The sequence below is a fragment of the Salvelinus fontinalis genome, chromosome 34 (genome assembly GCF_029448725.1).
Source record: "Salvelinus fontinalis isolate EN_2023a chromosome 34, ASM2944872v1, whole genome shotgun sequence".
Taxonomy (NCBI): Eukaryota; Metazoa; Chordata; class Actinopteri; order Salmoniformes; family Salmonidae; genus Salvelinus; species Salvelinus fontinalis.
In genome coordinates, this window is record NC_074698.1 from 2264203 (window position 1) to 2285418 (window position 21216).

The window sequence follows — 21216 nt, forward strand, 5'->3', positions numbered from 1 at the left end:
AACTTTAATGTATTAAAAATGTAAAGAAGTAAAGAAAAAATGATAAAGTAGAGGAGGAGGGATTGGGTAAAGCATACAAACCCAGTTTAGGGTAAGGGTTTAGGTTTAAGGCAGGGTTCCCAAACTCGGTCCTCTGGACGCCAAATAATCAACTAATCATCAAGCTTTGATAATTTGAATCAGCTGTGTAGTGTTAGGGCAAAAACCAAAACTTGCACGCCTTGGGGTAACGAGGACCGACTTTGAGAAACGCTAGTTTAAAGGGACGTGTTGGAAATAGGTTCTGGATCTAGTTTAGGGTAAGGGGTCTTGGGTTAGGGGTAAATAACTTTATTAAAAATAGAAAGTAGGGAATAAAAACTTGTTCTTCAGAATACTATGGGGGGAGTGGTGGTTTGTGATTTTTGAGCGGTGGGATGAATGGTCGTGGTTATTGCTGATGTTGTTTGGGATGAATGGCTGTGGTTATTGTTGATGTTGATGGTGTTTACATTGTTCAACAGGAGCGGCAGAGAGGATTACACACAAGTCCTCTCACGAACAGCAACATACCGTCTACACATCGGTTTGGATCTCAGGTAAGTTTTCAGGTAAGTAATTAGGTAACTATGCATGTTTAAAGGCCACTCTGGGTAAGTATGCATGTAATAAAACGCCACTCCAGGTAAGTATACATATTTTAAAAGGAGGATTATATGACAAAAGAACAAAACATTCCCAAAAGCTCTTGTTGAGGATGCTTTGCTGCCTCAGGACCCGGACAACTTGCCTTAATAGAAAGAACCATGAATTCTGCACTGTATCAGAGAATTCTACAGGAGGATGTCAGGCCATCCGTCTGTGAGCTGAAGCTGAAGCTGAAGCGCAGCTGGGTCGTGCAGCAAGACAGGGATCCAAAACACACAATCAAGTCCACATGAAAATGGTTAAAAAGCAACACATTTGAAGTTTTGGAATGGCCTAAGTCCCAGACCTAATCCCAATTGAGATGTTGTGGCAGGACTTGAAACGAGCAGTTCATGCTTTAAAACCCACAAATGTGGCACTGTAGAAGCAACAGTCATTTTTCAGACTTTAGTCATCATACATTGATCTGGTTTCTTTAAAAAAATCTACATTTTGACTGTTCATGACATTTAATGTTGCACATGCTCAAGATAGAAAGGATATAGGCTAATTCCCAATGTGAACATCCAAGCACCACTCCCTCCTTATCAGGATGTTTTCAGACCCTTCAACCACTCCTCCAAAAATATTCATTTATTTAGGTCTAGCCCTACTTTCAAGATCAATATTTACCCAAAATATGAATGTCATTAATTACGTTGTATGAAAGATAAAAGTGACTCCCAACTCACATTTTTTTCTGTCATTTTATTTATTAGTTTAAGTCAAGACTTGTTTCAAGACATTAAGTTAAATATGTATTTGCATGTTATTAAAAAAAGTGATGCCTCATTGTCATATAATGTGATGTAGCAGTGGCTGATGTTAGTTGATAAATGTACTATACTTTTATATAATAAATTCGAATGAAATGATATCAATAAGAAAAGAGAGAAATTACAAAAACATGAAGTAAAAAAAATCAGCCATATAGTCCCCTAATCATTATACTGAAACATTACATTACACTATCAATATTGAACTGTCCAACTATTCAGATCAGTGATGTGGTGCCAAACATTGCCTGGCTTGGATCAGAAAAATAGCCCTAGAGAACACAATTTTAACAAGAAAAAGAGCGATGTATTCACAGAAGTCCAATTCTCAAGGGATGAAAGCAGTGTTTTTGGGGGGCAGGGGGTACTGTTGAAACCCTGTTCCCATATCGTCTCCCTCAGGAACCTTTGGGTAGATCACAGTCTGTAGAAACAACACAGTACATAATAAGACAGATATGTCCCAAATGGCACCCTATTCCCTATACATAGTGCTCTGCCTTTGACCAAAGCCCACACCCTATACCCTAAGTAGTGCACTATATAGGGATTAAGATGCCGTTAATACAATAGAGAGATGTTAACAAAAAAGCTACAGTACACATGCTCAGTATTTACTATTTAAACTGATGACTTACTAGGTTGAGCCTGTAGAGTGTCAATATTGCATGATCATCACATCCTTGTTATCATATCGTTTTTAAGTTTTAAGTTTTATCTGTTCGTTTTTCAATGTTTATTTCTAATTCAGTTCAGTTTCAGTTCGTTTTCAGACCTTTATTGTTCGTTTTTATTTAGTTTAAGTGATATATATATATATAACTATAACTATATATATAGTTATATAGTTATATATTATTTATTTGTATTTGTTTTGTTACATGCTTCCTTTAAGTGTAGACTAACAGTGAAATGCTTATTTACGCGGAGAAAAATAATAAAATGAGGAATAAAGACACAATGAGTAACGATAACATGGCTATATACACGGGGTACCAGTACAGAGTTGATGTGCAGGGTTACGAGGTAATTGAGGTAGATATGTGCATATAGGTGGGGGTAAAGTGACTAGGCAACACGATAGATAATAATCAATATCAGCAGCGTATGTGATGAGTCAAAAGAGTTTGTGCAAAAAGGGGTCAATGCAGATAGTCCAGGTAGCCTTTTGGTTAACTACTAAGCAGTCTTATGGCTTGGGAATTGATGCCGTTCAGGGTCCTGTTGGTTCTAGACTTGGTGCATTCAAACAGCTTGCCGTGCAGTAACAGAGAAAACAGTTTATGACTTGGGTGGCTGCAGTCTGGATTATGTTTAGGGCCTTCTTCTACCACCGCCTGGTATAGAGGTCCTGGACTGCCAGGTTACTGACCTTCTTCTTATAGGCTGTTTCATTGTTGTTGGTGATCAGGCCTACCACCGTTGTGTCGTCAGCAAACTTGATGATGGTGTTGGAGTCGTGCGTGGCCATGCAGTTGTGGGTGAAAAGTGAGTACAGGAGGGGACTAAGCACACACCCCTGAGGGGCCCCCGTGTTGAGAGTAAGCGTGGCGGATGTTTTGTTCCCTACCCTCACCACCTGGGGCGGCCCGTCTGGAAGTTCAGGATCCAGTTGCAGAGGGTGGTGTTTAGTCCCAGGGACCTGAGCTTAGTAATGAGCTTGGAGTGCACTATGGTGTTGAACGCTGAGCTATAGTGAATGAACAAATCTAATTTTATTTGTCACATGCACAGGAATACAACTGTACACTGTGAAATGCTTGCTTACGAGCCCTTCCCAATGATGCAGAGTTTAAAAATTACAATAAAAAATACAACAAATACACAATAATGGAGCTAGATACAGGGAGTACCAGTAACAGATCAGTGTGGAGAGGTATGTACAGTTGAAGTTGGAAGTTTACATACACTTTGGTTGGAGTCATTAAAACTAATTTTTCACATACTCCACAAATTTCTTGTTAACAAACTATAGTTTTGGCAAGTCGGTTAGCACATCTACTTTGTGCATGACACAAGTCATTTTTCCAACAATTGTTTACTGACAGATTATTTCACTTATAATTCACTGTATCACAATTCCAGTGGGTCAGAAGTAGAGGTCGACCGATTATGATTTTTCAACGCCGATACCGATACCGATTATTGGGGGACCAAAAAAGCCAATACCGATTAATCGGACGGTTTTTTTCATTTATTTGTAATAATGACAATTACAACAATACTGAATGAACACTTATTTTAACTTAATATAATACATCAATAAAATCAATTTAGCCTCAAATAAATAATGAAACATGTTCAATTTGGTTTAAATAATGCAAAAACAAAGTGTTGGAGAAGAAAGTAAAAGTGCAATATGTGCCATGTAAGAAAGCTAACATTTAAGTTCCTTGCTCAGAACATGCGAACATATGAAAGCTGGTGGTTCCTTTTAACATGACACGCTGACCAGACCAGACACGTCACGAGCGAGCGTCGCAAAATAAATTTAGAAATCCAAAGCCATAAGACCTGTGAACAATTAATCAAATAGCCACCGGAATATTTACATTGACACCCCACCCCCTCCTTTTGTTTTGTACACTGCTGCTACTCGCTGTTTATTATCTATGCATAGTCACTTCACCCCTACCTACATGTACAAATTACCTCAACTCACCTGTACCCCCACACATTGACTCGGTACCGGTACCCTTTGTATATAGCCTCGTTATTGTTATTTTATGGTGTTAAATATTTTGTTAACTCTTCTTGAACTGCACTGTTGGTTAAGGGCTTGCAAGTAAGGTCTACACTTGTTGTGTTCGGCGCCTGTGACAAATAAAGTTTGATTAGATTTGATTTAGGAGCCATCTGGGATGGATAGTTATTGTGTGTTTTTTTGGGATGTCACTTCTTGGAACTGACGTGCAGTAAAACATAATAAGGTGATGGGTTTGGTTAGCCGTTCTCACGACTCCAATGCTCTACATTGGAGTCATTCCACGTCCCTTTTAATAAGTAGCTGAGGTGATTTGGTGATACGCTCTGTCTAGAAACAATTTACCCTCGATTGCGACGCGGTTTTGGAAACTGTGAACACAACTTCATTATCATCCAAAATGACTACAAATACAAAACGATACACTTACTGTTTGCTGTTTTACCACAGATTTCTACAGTGTTTTTTTTGTGTAACACAAACTGTAAAGCCCAATATGCTGTCATTACTAAACTTCTGTAGAAACCTGTTAATATGCCTCAGTACAGTTACTTAGTAATTTTGTAGTCATTACTCAAAACTGGACCCGGTAGGGGGTCCAGATTTGAGTTGTATCAGCTTCAAAATTCTGAATAACACCTCGACTAAGCCTTCCCAGTGTGCCTTGCCTTTTTGAGTGAATGTTAGCACCTGAAGAGGGTTAAATCAAGGGCCTTATACCTTTTAAAGGGTTACTAAATTATGTTATTTTAAACTGTAAGGTCTCCTCTTCAGGAGACCTCTGTGTGTGTGTTAACACCTGTTTTTGAGTGTGGTGACGTTCAGACACTATCAGAAGGCATCTACGTTCAGACTCCTCCTGTCTGGATCCCACCGTGGTTATCTGGTTATCCGAGAACACAAGGCTGCCACAGATGAAACCAGCCACCTGTCAGAAGATGCTTACACTCGTTCACCTTGTTATGACCCTATACTTGTGATGAAAGGTCAAGTTTTGGTCAAACCCACTTCTGAGCTTTTAATTGCTGATAAGATGGTTGCTGCTGTCAGGGGGAGGTTAGATTGATTAAAATGTTGTTGCCAGGGAAACTCACGCAAGGACTGGGAGAGGCTATATGAGTTACAGTATGTCTTAGATATTTTGCAGAACCTGGAGAGAGCTATTATGTAGTGTACTCTGTACCAACTTCTGCCTACAATTGTATTACTAAAGGAGTATTTTAATACTTAAACAAAGAGTCTGTGTTTCCTTTCCATTACTCATGTATGTTTGATAATTATATAGACCTGATCATTTGTTGAAGAAATTGTTCAACACACCCATGTGTGTATTTGTTAGTGACAGAGATGTGTATGTTGGAATCGTTCATTTTCACTCCTGTGGCCTTCACCAAGTGAGTTCCTATGCAAATGTTATCAGTATAATTCAACTGAATGAAAACACATTATAAATCTCATAAGGCCTTATTTTCAGTGGCCTGAAACACATGGCTCAAAGGCCACATCAGGCCTGCAAGTAAGGTTGCAAAATTCCAGTAAATTTAACAAAATACCCAGATCCTGGTTGAAGGATTTCCAGGAATCTTACAACCGAGATTTCTGGAAAAACTGGGAAATGTACCCACATTTTGCAACCCTACCTGCTAGTCACATTATGCTGACTTGCAATGTGATGTGTAATTCTTAATGGAATCCAGCCAGAGTTACGCTATCCACCAGTTTAACGTTTGAATCACCCCCAACCTGAATTCATAATTACTACCAGGGTTAGGAACAGTGTGAGGAGACAACCTAAGCCATTTAATAAACTAGAACAACCATTTCAGTAATGGGAGCAAAAAATCTAACTAAATGTTTAGAAAAATGTATGTTATTTATCTTTGTGTAGCATAAGTTAAATCAATTAATCACTCAATGTACATGCATTGGGGTGGCAGGTAGCCTAGTGGTTAGAGTGTTGGGCCAGTAACACAAAGGTTGCTAGATCGAATCCCTGAGCTGACAGGGTAAAAAATCTGTTGTTCTGCCTCTGAGCAAGGCAGGTAACCCACTGTTCTAAAGCAGTCATTGTAAATAAAATAAAAATCTTAACTGACTTGCCTAGTTAAATTAGAAAAACAGATATTTAACACAATTCCCAAAAAATCTACATGCAGTAGAGCATGCTGGGAAAAAAAGTTTATAACTTTTAAAAAATTTGTTGGTGTGACTTCTCATTTAGTTTTGAGTCAGTACCACATCAATATTTTAATAATAATGACTTTACATTGACTTTGAGTTCAACTTACTAGAGGTATTTGAGTAAAAAATGCCTTGGAGTTTACAGTGAAGCTTTAAACCAACACGTTTCGTTGTTTCCCTCCGAGTTTCCATTAGCTCAGGAAGTGCAATGCAAAACATCTCAGAAGAATCTGTGTTAAAGTGGCGCAGAGTAAGTGTGTCTTTTGTATTTGTAAAATCATTTTGGGGTGATATGAAAGTAGAATTTCAGAGGTTTCCAAAACCGAATTGCACGCAGTGATTATTAGCAGTTAGACTGGGTATCTGGAAAGTTTAACCTGTTGGCCATGGTGTGGTCAATTGTTCAAATGAGAAACCTATGGCTGTATGAGCTTGGATTCTCATGAGCTAAAGTTAGGTTAGGTAAAAATTATAAAGTCGCAAATGACAAAAATCCCCAGAAGTCAATCGTTCAGTTGAAAATTTTAGCTTTTTAGTAACTTTGATGAGCAGACGATGCCATTTGACTGTTGTTAAGGTGTTGGAAAGTGTTCTTTACAATGATGTATATAAACCCTGGATTACTGGTTCTATGTATTGGCCATTGAGAGCTTTCACACCACCGATCAGCCGTATTCACACTCTCCATTAGGAGCAGTCCTCCATACGAATGAATGGAATTATACAGTATTTCAATTAAATGTTTCAAGGACAAAATTACACATATTTGTGTTGTTGTAGGGGGGACAGTAGCATTAGTACTATCTAAAAAAAAGACTTTAAGGAAAATGTTTTTATATATTTACAAACGTTTATTTTTAGCTCACATAATATAATTTGAAAGTATGCATTAAGGTGTCTGTAATATAATAACCGTGTCAAAAACGAATGTAGACATTAATACATGCATTTCTATAGCTTCCAAAATCATATTTTTTTTTTTTACATTGGAGCAGGAGTGCCAAGATGGCTGTGCCCGGTGGCTTCAATAAAGACAGGGGGTCAGTCAACCAGAGGTTATACACACCATTGGTTCTATCGCTTCTAACTATGTCAACGATTTTAATTAGCTGATATGGAATTTCAACTGGATATAATCAGGACCACTTGGTGAGTTTAGCATAGAGCAAAATGTACCAGGTTATGTTATGGGAACAGCTAACATGTAGCCTTTGATCACGTGCAACTACGTCAATGATTTAATTTGGCCGATGCTTAAACTTAGACTAAAAATGTTCTAATGTTCGGAAGTACAGCCCCACAGAATTTTACACAGTGACCAACGTTTTGATGACACATTTTTAAATGAAAGCTTTTGCAGTGGAAGTAAAGCATTTTTTTTTTTAAATAATTACTCCAGAAACTCAGTTACTAGGACATTGTTGAGATATTCTAAATTTTAATTTGAGATAATGAGCAGCCTATTTTATAAAGCAAACTCTGCAATTCAACCTCCAAATATATCATACCTCGTAGTTGCTCTGAGGAGGGAAAGGTGCGTTGCTTGGAGTCATGCTGCCATGAGGTACCGGTATTTGATTCCCAATGACGAACACTTGCTAAAAGACAGACATGTACATTTTAAGTTAATAATTTATATAAACTGCTTATCAAATATACAGGTTTCATGATTGCTCAGCGCTCTTACAGTTGCAGAACAAACACTATATAGACAAAAGTATGTGGACACGCTTTCAAATGAGTTGATTCAGCTATTTCAACGGGTGTCGTTGCTGACAGGTGGATAAAATCGAGCACACGGTCATGCAATCTCCTAAGACAAACATTGGCAGTAGAATGACCTTACTGAAGAGCTCAGTGACATTCAACGTGGCACGGTCATAGGATGCCAACTTTCCAACAAGTCAGTTAGTCAAATTTCTGCCCTGGTCAACTGTAAGTGCTGCTATTGTGAATTATACAACGGGTGGGTCTAATCTTGAATGCTGATTGGTTAAAACTGCATTCCAGCCTGTGTCTATTCCACAATTTACCACTGGCTCGATCTATGCCATTAAAATGCCTATTTACTCTGTTCCATCTGACTGAGCAATCCACTGTCTCATCAGCCCAGCCAAGCAATTTATAAACTTGATCTCCACTATAAAAAGCATCTAGACATTATCTCACAAAGACCACTCCTTCAAACAGAATCCTTCCAGATCTTGAGATTCTTAGTCTGCGTTTACGGACTGCCCTATTCAATTCAACCCACATGTTTTCAGTGGATTTTAAGTCCGGAGAGTGAGATAGACATTGCAAAATGTTGAGTTTGTGGCCAAATAACCATTTCTTTGTTTTTATATTTATTCTCGGTAATACCAATCACCCCACCGAAGACATTCTTTAAATATGTATACTCGCCATGACAGAATATATATGCGTAAATAAAACTCATAGAATAAAAAGGAAAGTTTGACATCTTCCAAAGTCTGAGGGTGGTTTTAACCTTCCCGACTTGGAATTGTATTAACTCGCCACACAAGGCTTTTGCTCGCAACATATTGTTAAGTGCACTAAAGAAGAACAATGGGTACATATTGAAGTTGTGCATGCTAATCCTCAGAGTCTTTTCACAAGTCTATTTTCAAAGGATAAAGAAGAACATTAACAATTCAATAGTTAAGAACACTATAACAATGTTGAAGAAAATGAAATGCATACGAAAAGAACCAATATCACTCCCTAAAAACACAACCCTATGGAAGAATGCTTGGATAGCTTTTCAGAGTTCACCGATAAATTGGCCCCATGGAAAACTGAAGGCATAGGAAATAAAATGATTTCCATTACAGAATTAAAAAGCAATTTTAGACTGACTAATATAGACATTTTCAAATACATGCAATTGAAAAGTTCTATACACTAAATTTCTATCTGAAATCTTTTGGACATCAAAGAAATCTTGAGGGAATCCTATTTGACTCAGAAAAGGATACACATAGAGTTTTGATAGGTAATACAAATATAAATAGATCAAGATTTAAAAATAACTGATATTGACACAAGATGAAGGGAGTGTTGGAACATAACTAATCAACACATCCACCAGTGCTGCTATGAACCGCATCACAAGAGACATGCAAAATGGAAGACGTATAAAATAAATGTCATCTTTGATGCAATTTCAATGTTGTTTGAGTTGCTTTGTGTGGCACCAAATTTGCTTGAGACTATTTTACTGCAAAACTGCTCACTGAATCCAAGTTACTTGACATAGGAGTTTCAAAGAGCTGTCAGTCAAGGCGAGCTCAAGAATATAAGCTCCCTCTCACTCAGCCTGTCTTTTCAAACTTCCTGGCAGTTACCATGAGATAAAAAGTCATTTTAAGAATGACTGTTCAGGACCTTTAAGTGTACAACTAGCAAGGACTCAATAATTCATGTCTTCTGGGAGTGCTATAAAGTCCAAAAGTTATAGATGGAGTTAGAAAGTTGGCAGCCAGAAGTTTTACAACGTAAGTTTACTTTTAATCCCTCTATATGTATATTTCAAGACATGGCATATGAGGGTGTGGTGAAATACTCAATGGGGTGGACCATACTATTCTCTTCAATAATTCTGAAAAACTTCTCATAAACTAGTACTGTACATCTTTTGTTCATGCTGAGAAAAGAGATAGTTTCTCCCATGAATCAGATATCCTTCCTAGGTTTGAGCTCACGGCCGCTGTGTTGGCAGCAAATTGTCATAACAAAAGTAAGAACCGTGAGCTCTCCCACATCCACACACTGGAGCAGGAGTTGGAGCAGGAGTGCCAAGATGGCGGTGCCTGGTGGCTTCAATACAGTGCCCCCTGTCAGTCAACCAGGGGTTATACACACCATTGGTTCTATTGCTCCCTAGTGGTCGGGAGTGTAATTGCCCAAATAATACCATAATATAAGATACACCCAAATTGGCTCCTACACTGGCTAAAGTTCATGATGCCATTGACCTTAACAAGGGGCTCAGGACCAGTGGAAGAAAATTAACCCCATAACATCAAAGACCCACCACCATATTTTACGGTAGATATGGGGTTATTTTCTGTGCATTCTCATGTCGATGCCAAACCCACCACTGGTGTGCATGGCCAAAGCTATTTTCATGTCTGAGAGCTAGATTTCTGTTTAAATCTTGTACCACATTTTGACAGAAATCTATGTCCATAGACTCACCTCAGGGGTGGAACGGCAGCACTGGCAGACAGCTCTGCAGGCGAATGACGAGACACAGATGGACACTATAAGTTCCAGCAGGGAAAAAACTACCAAAACACCTGAAATTCCCTGGGACCTGACCTATAGACAGAGAGGAACAGGAAACAGCAGTTAACTAGACTACACTACACCATTTTGGAGCAATTATGTAGAATTAAACTCCCGTTTCAGCGTGGGCTAACAAGAAGTGTAAATTAACTCAATAACATCTCATTCACGATTGCTTGCATGTTGGAGATGTCACATGTATGCTACAAATTGTGTATAATTTCAACAAATAAAAAACATTCAACAGTATGTACAAAAGTCTAGCAATACGATTATAGATGATAAATACCCCTTTGCCGATTTAAAAATATCTCCTGACCAAAGGAATAAGAATTTGGTATATACCCAATACTGTTGACAGGCATAGGATGGAGGGAGGTATGAAGTATAGCCTGGATAGTCACAGTAGTAGTTGTAAAAGATGATCCCAGCACTGTCTAAAGAATGCAGAATGGTGCCAGTAAGAGCAGTAACCGTGGCGACAACATTCATTCCAAGGGAGCCTTTTACCTAAGGGACAGAGAGCAGAAAGAGGACATGGTGGATTGGTTGTGAAGAATGAAATACAATATAGAATACAGTGTGTTGACAATCATCATTACATGTCTTTAATAAAGGTGCAATCTGCAGTTGCTGAATCGCTAGTGCCCCACTGCTTGTGTTGTGGGAGGAAAACAAGCAGGTTGAACGAAAAAACAAGGGCCTATGTATAAAGTAGATTCTGTTTTGAAATAGAGTGGAACTTCATAAATCAAAAGCCTAAACTTTATTGAGGAATAAATAGTTGATACTAACCAGACATGTGTTCAATTTGTTGTCAGCAGCAACAGTTAGAGAGCCTGCAATGACATACTGAGGAGGAACAAGGAAGGTATTATACAAGGGTGCTTCCCAAATGGCACCCTATTCTCTACACAGTACACTACAAAAGTAGTGCACTATATAGTGAGTAGGGTACCATGTGGGACAAACATATTTCTGCAGTATGACCAAAGTTCAAATTCAAGTTTAATTATTCCCACATAGAAGTTAATATAAACTGAGTGTATAAATGGCATAGGCCTAGCCAAATGCATATACAGTGATAAAAGTCATTAGGTAAGTAATTTTTTACAAAGCATTACCATAAATGAAAGATTTGATATTTTTTTCATTTTTTGACATTTGTTTTTAATGCATTTCTTTTCAAATTGTGACATGATTCAATTATTGTGTTTTGTTTGCATCAAGAGAGACAGGAAATGTAAGGTAGGATTGTTAGACAGAACAGCTCACTCACAATGATAGATCCCCAGACAAATATTCCGCTAATTACTCCAATATTGTCTACTTGTGGTCCTGTAGCCATCACGATTCCTGTCAACAGCATCAACAAACCAACCATGATCTGTACGGTCTGTGAGAGAAAAACAAAGTACAAAGCAGGAAATTAATTTCTCTTCTTCCAACATGTTGGAAGACCAAAAAAACAACCAAAATTGTCTTATTTTTTACTTCAAAATAATCTTCAAATTATGTAAAACAGAAATTCTTACCCCCAGTGCTTTTGGTTGCCCTGCCCGGAAACTTCCCAGCACTGAGGAAACCGTCTGTCCCAAACAGTGAGGGGCAGAATCGACCCTCACGACCCCCATCCCGTTGACAGTGGGGTGTACATGGGTGATGACCACCACCCCGTTAGTGGTGGTTGTTACAGAGCTGGACATCTTCGCAGAGGAGAGAAGGATGTTTGTAGTACAGTAAGAGGTGATACGGCTGGTCAGTGGTGTGTTGTTGAGCCTCATGTAAAGTTTATACTCGACCTGGGACTTCCAGATAATCATTTACTTGGGATTGTCATGCATAATAGGTGTGTCTGCCACTCATTAGACTTTGAACTCTCCCCATTAGATATGGGTGGGCGGTAGGTTTGTCTTTGTGGTTGCTGTATCATCTGTTTACTTGAATAATTTCGTCATTGCTGAGTGACATTTAGTTCCTGCTGTATTATCATAACTTCCCATCATGGGCTTGAAGTTGTTTGCCTTCAGAACACAGGCTATACAAGAAACTCATACACTTCCTTGAAAGTGTGTATAACTTTCTCTTTCATGTTACATAGCGTACGTTTCTTTTGTTCTGTGCTGTAGAGGCAATCATCTTCAAGGTGTGGTGTAATAAAGTCATATAATTTAACCAAAGACTTTGCCCCTCTGTGGGGAGACATCCTGAATTAAAGAAGAAGTAGGTGAAATAACCAGAGTAACTGTTTATTAGTGAATGTTGAATTATTGGTAAATGGACGTTAGATAAGCATGACAAACAGAAAAGAGCTCAGTAAAGTGTATATAAATGTTGAGATGTCATGTAAACATAAGCTCTTCATGTCTACTCCTGCACCCCTCTCTTCCTCTCCTCTCTCTGTCTCTCCTCCTCTCTCTTCCTCTTCTTTTCTTCGTCTCTTCCTCTCCTCATCTTTCTTCCTATTCTCCCCTCTCATCCTATTCTCCCCTTTCTTCCTCTCCTCCTGTCTCTGCCTCTCCTTCTCTCTTTTCAAAGGTTATTATAGTTATTCGTTTTTAATTCTATTCATTTTTTGATTTATCTTTGAAATTCAGTTTAGTTTCAGTTTGCCTTTAGAGTTTCTAGTTTCTATAAATGTTTTGTTTGAATAAAACATTACTATTTCAATTTATGTTATTTAGTTTCAGTTTAGTTTTAGCAGTAGCAGTGCATGGGTAAAATCACTGGGGAAGCCAAGCCCCCCCCCCCCCCGCCTTGTAAATTCAACTACACCTTTGTTTTACTACAAAACCAGACAGCAAACTCTGTCCAGGGAAGTTCACAAAGCATATTGCATGTACAGTAACAGACAGTTAAAGTATACTGTAATGGCTGTTGGAAGGAGAGGACCAAGGTGCAGCGTGGTACGTGTCCATATTTATTAAATGAACACTGAAATATTAAAAATAACAAAGATAACGACCGAAACAGTTCCGTCTGGTGCAGACACACAACAGAAAACAACTACCCACAAAACACAGGTGGGATGAGGTTATCTAAGTATGGTTCTCAATCAGAGACAACGATAGACAGCTGCCTCTGATTGAGAACCACACTCGGCCAAACACATAGAAATATAAAACATAGAGCAAAAACATAGAATGCCCACCCCTACTCACGCCCTGACCAAACCAAAATAGAGACATAACAAAGGCACTAAGGTCAGGGCGTGACACATACATTGGCTTCAAAAAGTATTCCTACCCCTTATTCCACCTTTCTCACCCATCTACACACAATACCCCATAATGACAAAATGAAAACACGTTTAAAAAAAAAAATGTTTGCAAATTTATTGTAAATTAAATACAGAAATATCTCATTTACATAAGTATTCACACCCCTGACTCAATACATGTTAGAATCACATTTGATTCTCACAGCGATTACAGCTGTGAGTCTTTCTGGATAAGTCTCTAAGAGCTTTGCACACATGGATTGTACAAGCTTTGTCAAGTTGGTTGTTGATCATTGCTAGACAGCCATTTCCAAGACTTGCCATATATTTCCAGTGGTTATTTTAACATGTAAATCTTGGTGGGGGAAAACTCAAGTAATTTTTTTTGATGCATGCCAGCAAAGCCACTACACAACAATTTATAATTTTACTAGGCCTACAGTGTATTTGGAAAGTATTCAGACCTCTTCACTTGGATTCAATAGTTTTTTTCCTCTCATCAATCTACGCACAATACCCATTGATGACAAAGCAAAAATGGGTTTTTAGAAATGTTTGCACATTTATTAAGAGTAAAAAACTGAAATATTACTAGTACATAAGTATTCAGACCCTTTACTCCGTACTGTGTTGAAGCACCTTTGGCAGCGATTACAGCCTTGAGTCTTCTTGGGTATGACGCTACAAGCCTGACAAACCTGTATTGGGGGAGTTTCTCTCACTCTTCTCTGCAGATCATCTCAAGCTCTGTCAGGTTGGATGGGGAGTGTCGCTGCACAGCTTTTTTCAGTTACCTCCAGAGTACCTCAAGCTCCTTCGATCTGGTTCAAGTCCGGGTTCTGGCTGGGCCACTCAAGGACATTCAGAGACTTGTCCCGAAGCCACTCCTGTGTGGTCTTGGCTGTGTGCTTAGGGTTGTTTTCCTGTTGGAAGGTGAACCTTTGCCTCAGTCTGAAGTCCTGAGCGCTCTGGAGCAGGTTTTCTTCAAGGATGTTTTATTTAATACATTCTAGAATAAGGCTGTAACATAACAAAATGTGTAAAAAGTGAATGCTCTGAATTCTTTCGGAATGCACTGTATGTGATCTAAAAAGGAAGGAAAATACAATCACGAGTATCCACTTTTAAAGACAATATACCAACACACAGACAGCGCATTGCTCAAACAAAACAACCCTCACAATTTCAACTGGAATTACTTGGGTCTTTTACTGAACTTTTTGTTGAAGAGACTGCCACTGGAAGAGACTGCCACTGGCAAACATGGTTACAGACCCAACAACATTATATAGTAACCCCTCCTCATGAAGAAAAGCACATGAGCTAATTATAATACACAAATTAAAGAAAAACAATTAAATCATTCCAACATAATAAAATTAGGAATAAGATACTAATGAGATAGACCTATATACTGTAAGCAATATAACAGTTGAGATGTACAAACTATTACATAAGGGAATGATGAGCGGTTAAGAGGCAAACCATAATTTTGTTTAAGACATTAATGAGCGAGTATATACAGTAACTATTTGTTCAGCGCTTTTGAAATGTACAGTGACAGAATTCAGAACATGGTCCGTTCTTACAATATTCTCCCTGTACACCAAGTCAGAACCGTAGGATAAATAACGGGGGTATATAAGCAGACAATGAAAGCTCTTACAATATTCAATGATGACATTTCTCCAAAACAGGATATAGGCTACATATGCACTAACTAGTCAGAACAATAAGCTAAGTTCTGAGGGGGAGAGGGACCAAATCCTTAGGGTGAGACACATGGGCTGCTAAAAGCTTACACAACATACACTTAGTATTACTTTCTTAGCTACAGTTCCTGGCATATTACATAATTTATGTAGCAGAATACAATACATATTTTCGGTCTCACAGTTGTTGTGACGGTCCTTCTTGTGGGCAAACCTTGCCATCAAACTTTGTCATCAAAGTCCGGCCTTCTCTTATGGTGCTTTCAAGACAACTGGGAACTCCCGAGTTCCCGACTTGGAATTCCCAGTTGGATGACCGTTCAAAACAATTTTCCCAGTCCGAGCTCATTTTTTTCTAAGTTCCCAGTCGTCTTGAACACACTGAGTCTGAGATTTCCCAGTTCCGAGTTTCCAGTTGTTTTGTGTGCGGCACAAGTCTTGCTTCATTGACAGCATGGCCAATGTTGAATGTTTATTCTTTTTAACTTGGAAAAGAGACCCTTAATCCCAGATTTGGGACCACACAACCACACAACCACTCCACTGAATAGCAGTCTAGTGATGGCTTTGTAATGTTTGCAGTCAGTGGCAGTTCAAGCTTATATGGCTGCCTGGGCGAACCACCCTTCACCCCCCCCCCCCCCAAAAAAAATCACTATTCTGCACTAATTGTATTTTTTATTCAGACATTTGGAACAACACTGTCACGTTCTGACCATAGTTCTTGTGTGTTTTACTTGTTTTAGTGTTGGTCAGGACGTGAGCTGGGTGGGCATTCTATGTTGTGTGTCTAGTTTGTCTGTTTCTATGTTTGGCCTAATATGGTTCTCAATCAGAGGCAGGTGTTTTGTGTTGTCTCTGATTGGGAATCATATTTAGTTGGCTTGTTTTGTGTTGGGGTTTGTGGGTGGTTGTTTCCTGTCTTTGTGTTCGTTTCACCAGAGAGGACGGTTTCGGTTTGCCACGTTTGTTATTTTTGTATTGTTGTAAGTGTTCACAGTTTTCGTTTATTAAACATGTTGAGCACTGGCTACGCTGCGTTTTGGTCCGATCCCTGCTACACCTTCTCTTCTCGTGAAGAGGAGGAAGGCTGCCGTTACAAACACAAATAAATAATCATAACATTTAAAACTATTAACACTACCGATCAAAAGTTTGGGGTTACTTAGAAATGTCCTTGTTTTTGAAAGAAAAGCACATTTATTGTCCATTAAAATAATGTCAAATTGATTATAAATACAGTGTAGACATTGTTAATGTTGTAAATGACTATTGTAGCTGTAAACGTCAGATTTTTTGGGGAATATCTACATAGGCGTACAGAGGCTCATTATCAGCAACCATCACGCCTGTGTTCCAATGGCACGTTGTGTTAGCTAATCCAAGTTTATCATTTTAAAAGGCTAATTGATCATTAGAAAATCCTTTTGCAATTATGTTAGCACAGCTGAAAGCTGTTGTCCTTACTAAAGAAGCAATACAACTGGCCTTCTTTAGTCTATTTGAGTATCTGGAGCATCAGCATTTGTGGGTTCGATTACAGGCTCAAAATGTCCAGAAACAAAGTACTTTCTTCTGAAACTCGTCAGTCTATTCTTGTTCTGAGAAATGAAGGCTATTCCATGCGAGAAATTGCCAAGAAACTGAAGATCTCTTACAACGCTGTGTACTACTCCCTTCACAGAACAGCGCAAACTGTCTCTAACCAGAATAGAAAGAGGAGTGGGAGGCCCCGGTGCACAACTGAGCAAGAGGACAAGTACATTAGAGTGTCTAGTTTGAGAAACAGACGCCTCACAAGTCCTCAACTGTCAGCTTCATTAAAGAGTAGCCACAAAACACCAGCCTCAACGTCAACAGTAAAGAGGCGACTCCAGGATGCTGGCCTTCAGAGGACAGAGGAACTCTGGTCGCATAAAGGTGGTTGCATAAAAACCTGAGGGAGATTTTACCTTAATTCTGTTACTAAAGTTAGCATCTGCACAGTTCTTCCACTAAACGTTTTAAAGTAATCTTTGTGCATAGAGTTGTATGGTTTGTTAAACTTTTAAATCAATGTTTTTTTGTTTTGCATACAATTTAAAGTGAAAAAACGGAATCAAGAATATAATTCAGTTACCATAGAATTGCACATGTGAAAACGTTTTTTTTTTAATACTTCACATGTAATCACATTTTCACATGTGTAGTTTCATGTAATAACATGTTGCTTTACATTTTATCACATTAACATCACATCATATCAAACCATCCCCAACCATTATAAGTAAAGTATTTAAATGTTATGGGGACTTTAAAGTAAGTGGTACGATGTAGGAAAGAAATTCCACAAATGAACTCTTAACAAGGCACACCTGTTAATTGAAATGCATTCCAGGTGATGATCTCATGAACCTGGTTGAGAGAATGCCAAGAATGTGCAAAACTGTCATCAAGGCAAAGGGTGGCTACTATGAAGAATCTCAAATATAAAATTATTTTTAATTGTTTAATACTTTTTTGGTTACTACATGATTCCATATGTGTTCATAGTCTGATGTCCCCACTGTTATTCTACAATGTAGAAAATAGTAAAAAATAAAGAAAAACACTTGAATGAGTAGACGTGTCCAAACTTTTGACTGTTACTGTACAACCCCTAACTTGAGTTCAGTCTTCGCCAATGAGAATGAAGTTGGGCCTAGCTTCGTCCTTCATGACTGGGAAATGCCTTGATTCTAGGCCCTAGGAAATCCTATATCCATCTCATTAGATCAGAACAGGGTGGATCAACAGTGATTCATATTACTGGGTTGCATCCTAAAAAAAGGATAGTTGTGTTTGCTGCATAACACACAAACATTACTTGTCTACCCATATGATGTGGATCATTGTCAGGTTATTTGATATATAAGCTTCAGTGACAAAATAACACCATGGTTGTAATAACACTTTAAACAGGTAGTTTGTACATTTGTAAAATTTGTTTGTTTTGGGTCTACACTGGTAAGTTTAACTTATGTCATGTCTAGTCACAGAGGAATTTATTCTGAATAACTGGTCAGGGCTCAGCAGTTTCCATTCAGATTCAGGCAACTTTGATGTAAGTGTATAGTGACTACTTCTATCCATCACTCCCATTGTTGCTTATCCATTGTTCACTAGATATATCAATGTAATTACACCGAACACAATGTTGAAAAACAGAATGCTTCCCACCACTAGATCCCATAACTAGACATGAGTTGGACATGATCCCAACGCTGCCACCAATGTAGTGGAAGAAAGTGAAAGCTGCAACAGGGACTCTAAACAGGGCTCATACGTGGCAAAGTGAGCACTAACGGGCGTTGCCATGAAATCCTAGTAGGCCTCTGGGCAGAGGCAGTAGGCCTATAATGCTGGCATATGCCTTGTTACAATAGCTTAAGTATATAACATGATTGACACGACCATAATAATCATCGTGAAACAGCCTTGGAAGTGCTTCTAGTTTTAAAAATCCACCTTTCCAATAACAAGTCTCTCACAGTTGCCGCTTGCTATAGACCACCCTCCGCCTCCAGCTGTGCTCTGGATACCATATGTGAATTGATTGCCCCCCATCTATCTTCAGAGCTCGTGCTGCTAGGTGACCTAAACTGTGACATGCTTAACACCCCGGCCATCATTCAATCTAAGCTTGATGCCCTCAATCTCACACAAAATATCAATGAACCCACCAGGTACAACCCCAAATACGTAAACACAGGCACCCTCATAGATATCATCCTAACCAACTTGCCCTCCAAATACACCTCTGCTGTTTTCAACCAGATCTCAGCGATCACTGCCTCATTGCCTGCATCCATAATGGGTCCGCGTTCAAACGACCTCCACTCATCATCACTGTCAAACGCTCCGTGAAACACTTCAGCGAGCAGGCATTTCTAATCGACCTGGCCGGGGTATCCTGGAAGGACATTGATCTCATCCCGACAGTAGAGGATAACTGGTTATTTAAAAAAAATGCCTTCCTCACCATCTTAAATAAGCATGCCCAATTCAAGAAATTTAGAACCAGGAACAGATTTGGCCCTTGGTTCTCTCCAGACCTGACTGCCCTTAACCAACACAAAAACTTCCTATGGCGTTCTGCATTAGCATCGAACAGCCCCCGTGATATGCAACTTTTCAGGGAAGCTAGAAACCAATATACACAGGCAGTTAGAAAAACCAAGGCTAGCTTTTTCAAGCAGAAATCTGGGACACTGTAAAGTCCATGAAGAATAAGAACATCTCCTCCCAGCTGCCCACTGCACTGAAGATAGGAAACACTGTCACCACCGACAAATCCACTATAATTGAGAATTTCAATAAGCATTTTTCTACGGCTGGCCATGCTTTCCACCTGGCTACCCCTACCCCGGTCAACAGCACTGCACCCCCCCACAGCTACTCGCCCAAGCCTTCTCCATTTCTCCTTCTCCCAAATCCAGTCAGCTGATGTTCTGAAAGCGCTGCAAAATCTGGACCCTTACAAATCAGCCGGGCTAGATAATCTGGACTCTTTCTTTCTAAAATTATCTGCTGAAATTGTTGCCACCCCTATTACTAGCCTTTCAACCTCTCTTTCGTGTCGTCTGAGATTCCCAAAGATTGGAAAGCAGCTGCGGTCATCCCCCTCTTCAAAGGGGGGGGGGACACTCTTGACCCAAACTGCTACAGACCTATATCTATCCTACCCTGCCTTTCTAAGGTCTTCGAAAGCCAAGTCAACAAACAGATTACAGACCATTTCGAATCCCACCATACCTTCTCCGCTATGCAATCTGCTTTCAGAGCTGGTCATGGGTGCACCTCAGCCACGCTCAAGGTCTTAAACGATATCTTAACCGCCATCGATAAGAAACAATACTGTGCAGCTGTATTCATTGACCTGGCCAAGGCTTTTGACTCTGTCAATCACCACTTCCTCATCGGCAGACTCGGCAGCCTTGGTTTCTCAAATGATTGCCTCGCCTGGTTCACCAACTAATTCTCTGATGGAGTTCAGGGTGTAAAATCGGAGGGTCTGTTGTCCGGGCCTCTGGCAGTCTCAATGGGGGTGCCACAGGGTTCAATTCTTGGACCGACTCTCTTCTCTGTATGCATCAATGATGTCGCTCTTGCTGCTGGTAAGTCTCTGATCCACCTCTACGCAGACGACATCATTCTGTATACTTCTGGCCCTTCTTGGGACACTGTGTTAACAACCCTCCAGGCGAGCTTCAATGCCATACAACTCTCCTTCTGTGGCCTCCAATTGCTCTTAAATACAAGTAAAACTAAATGCATGCGCTTCAACCGATCGCTGCTTGCACCTGCCCGCCTGCTTAACATCACTACTCTGGACGGCTCTGACTTAGAATATGTGTACAACTACAAATACCTAGGTGTCTGGTTAGACTGTAAACTCTCCTGCCATACTCACATCAAACATCTCCAATCCAAAGTTAAATCTAGAATTGGCTTCCTATTCCGCAACAAAGCATCCTTCACTCATGCTGCCAAACATACCCTTGTAAAACTGACCATCCTACCTATCCTCGACTTCGGTGATGTCATTTACAAAAAAGCCTCCAATACCCTACTCAATAAATTGGATGCAGTCTATCACAGTGCCATCCGTTTTGTCACCAAAGCCCCATATACTACCCACCACTGCGA

The 21216-nt window shown here is 39.4% G+C and overlaps 1 protein-coding gene across 1 annotated transcript; it reads right to left on the minus strand.

Moving 5' to 3' along the window:
* Positions 1 to 1367: 1367 nt before the first annotated feature.
* Positions 1368 to 12418, minus strand: LOC129832845 (membrane-spanning 4-domains subfamily A member 4A-like). Its single transcript, XM_055896909.1, has 7 exons — positions 12153 to 12418; positions 11897 to 12013; positions 11413 to 11469; positions 10963 to 11127; positions 10528 to 10650; positions 7836 to 7925; positions 1368 to 1866 (listed from the first exon to the last, which is right to left on the minus strand). Exons 1-7 carry the CDS (start codon positions 12399 to 12401, stop codon positions 1771 to 1773), a joined length of 897 nt encoding a protein of 298 aa, XP_055752884.1. The 5' UTR covers positions 12402 to 12418; the 3' UTR covers positions 1368 to 1770.
* Positions 12419 to 21216: the final 8798 nt, after the last annotated feature.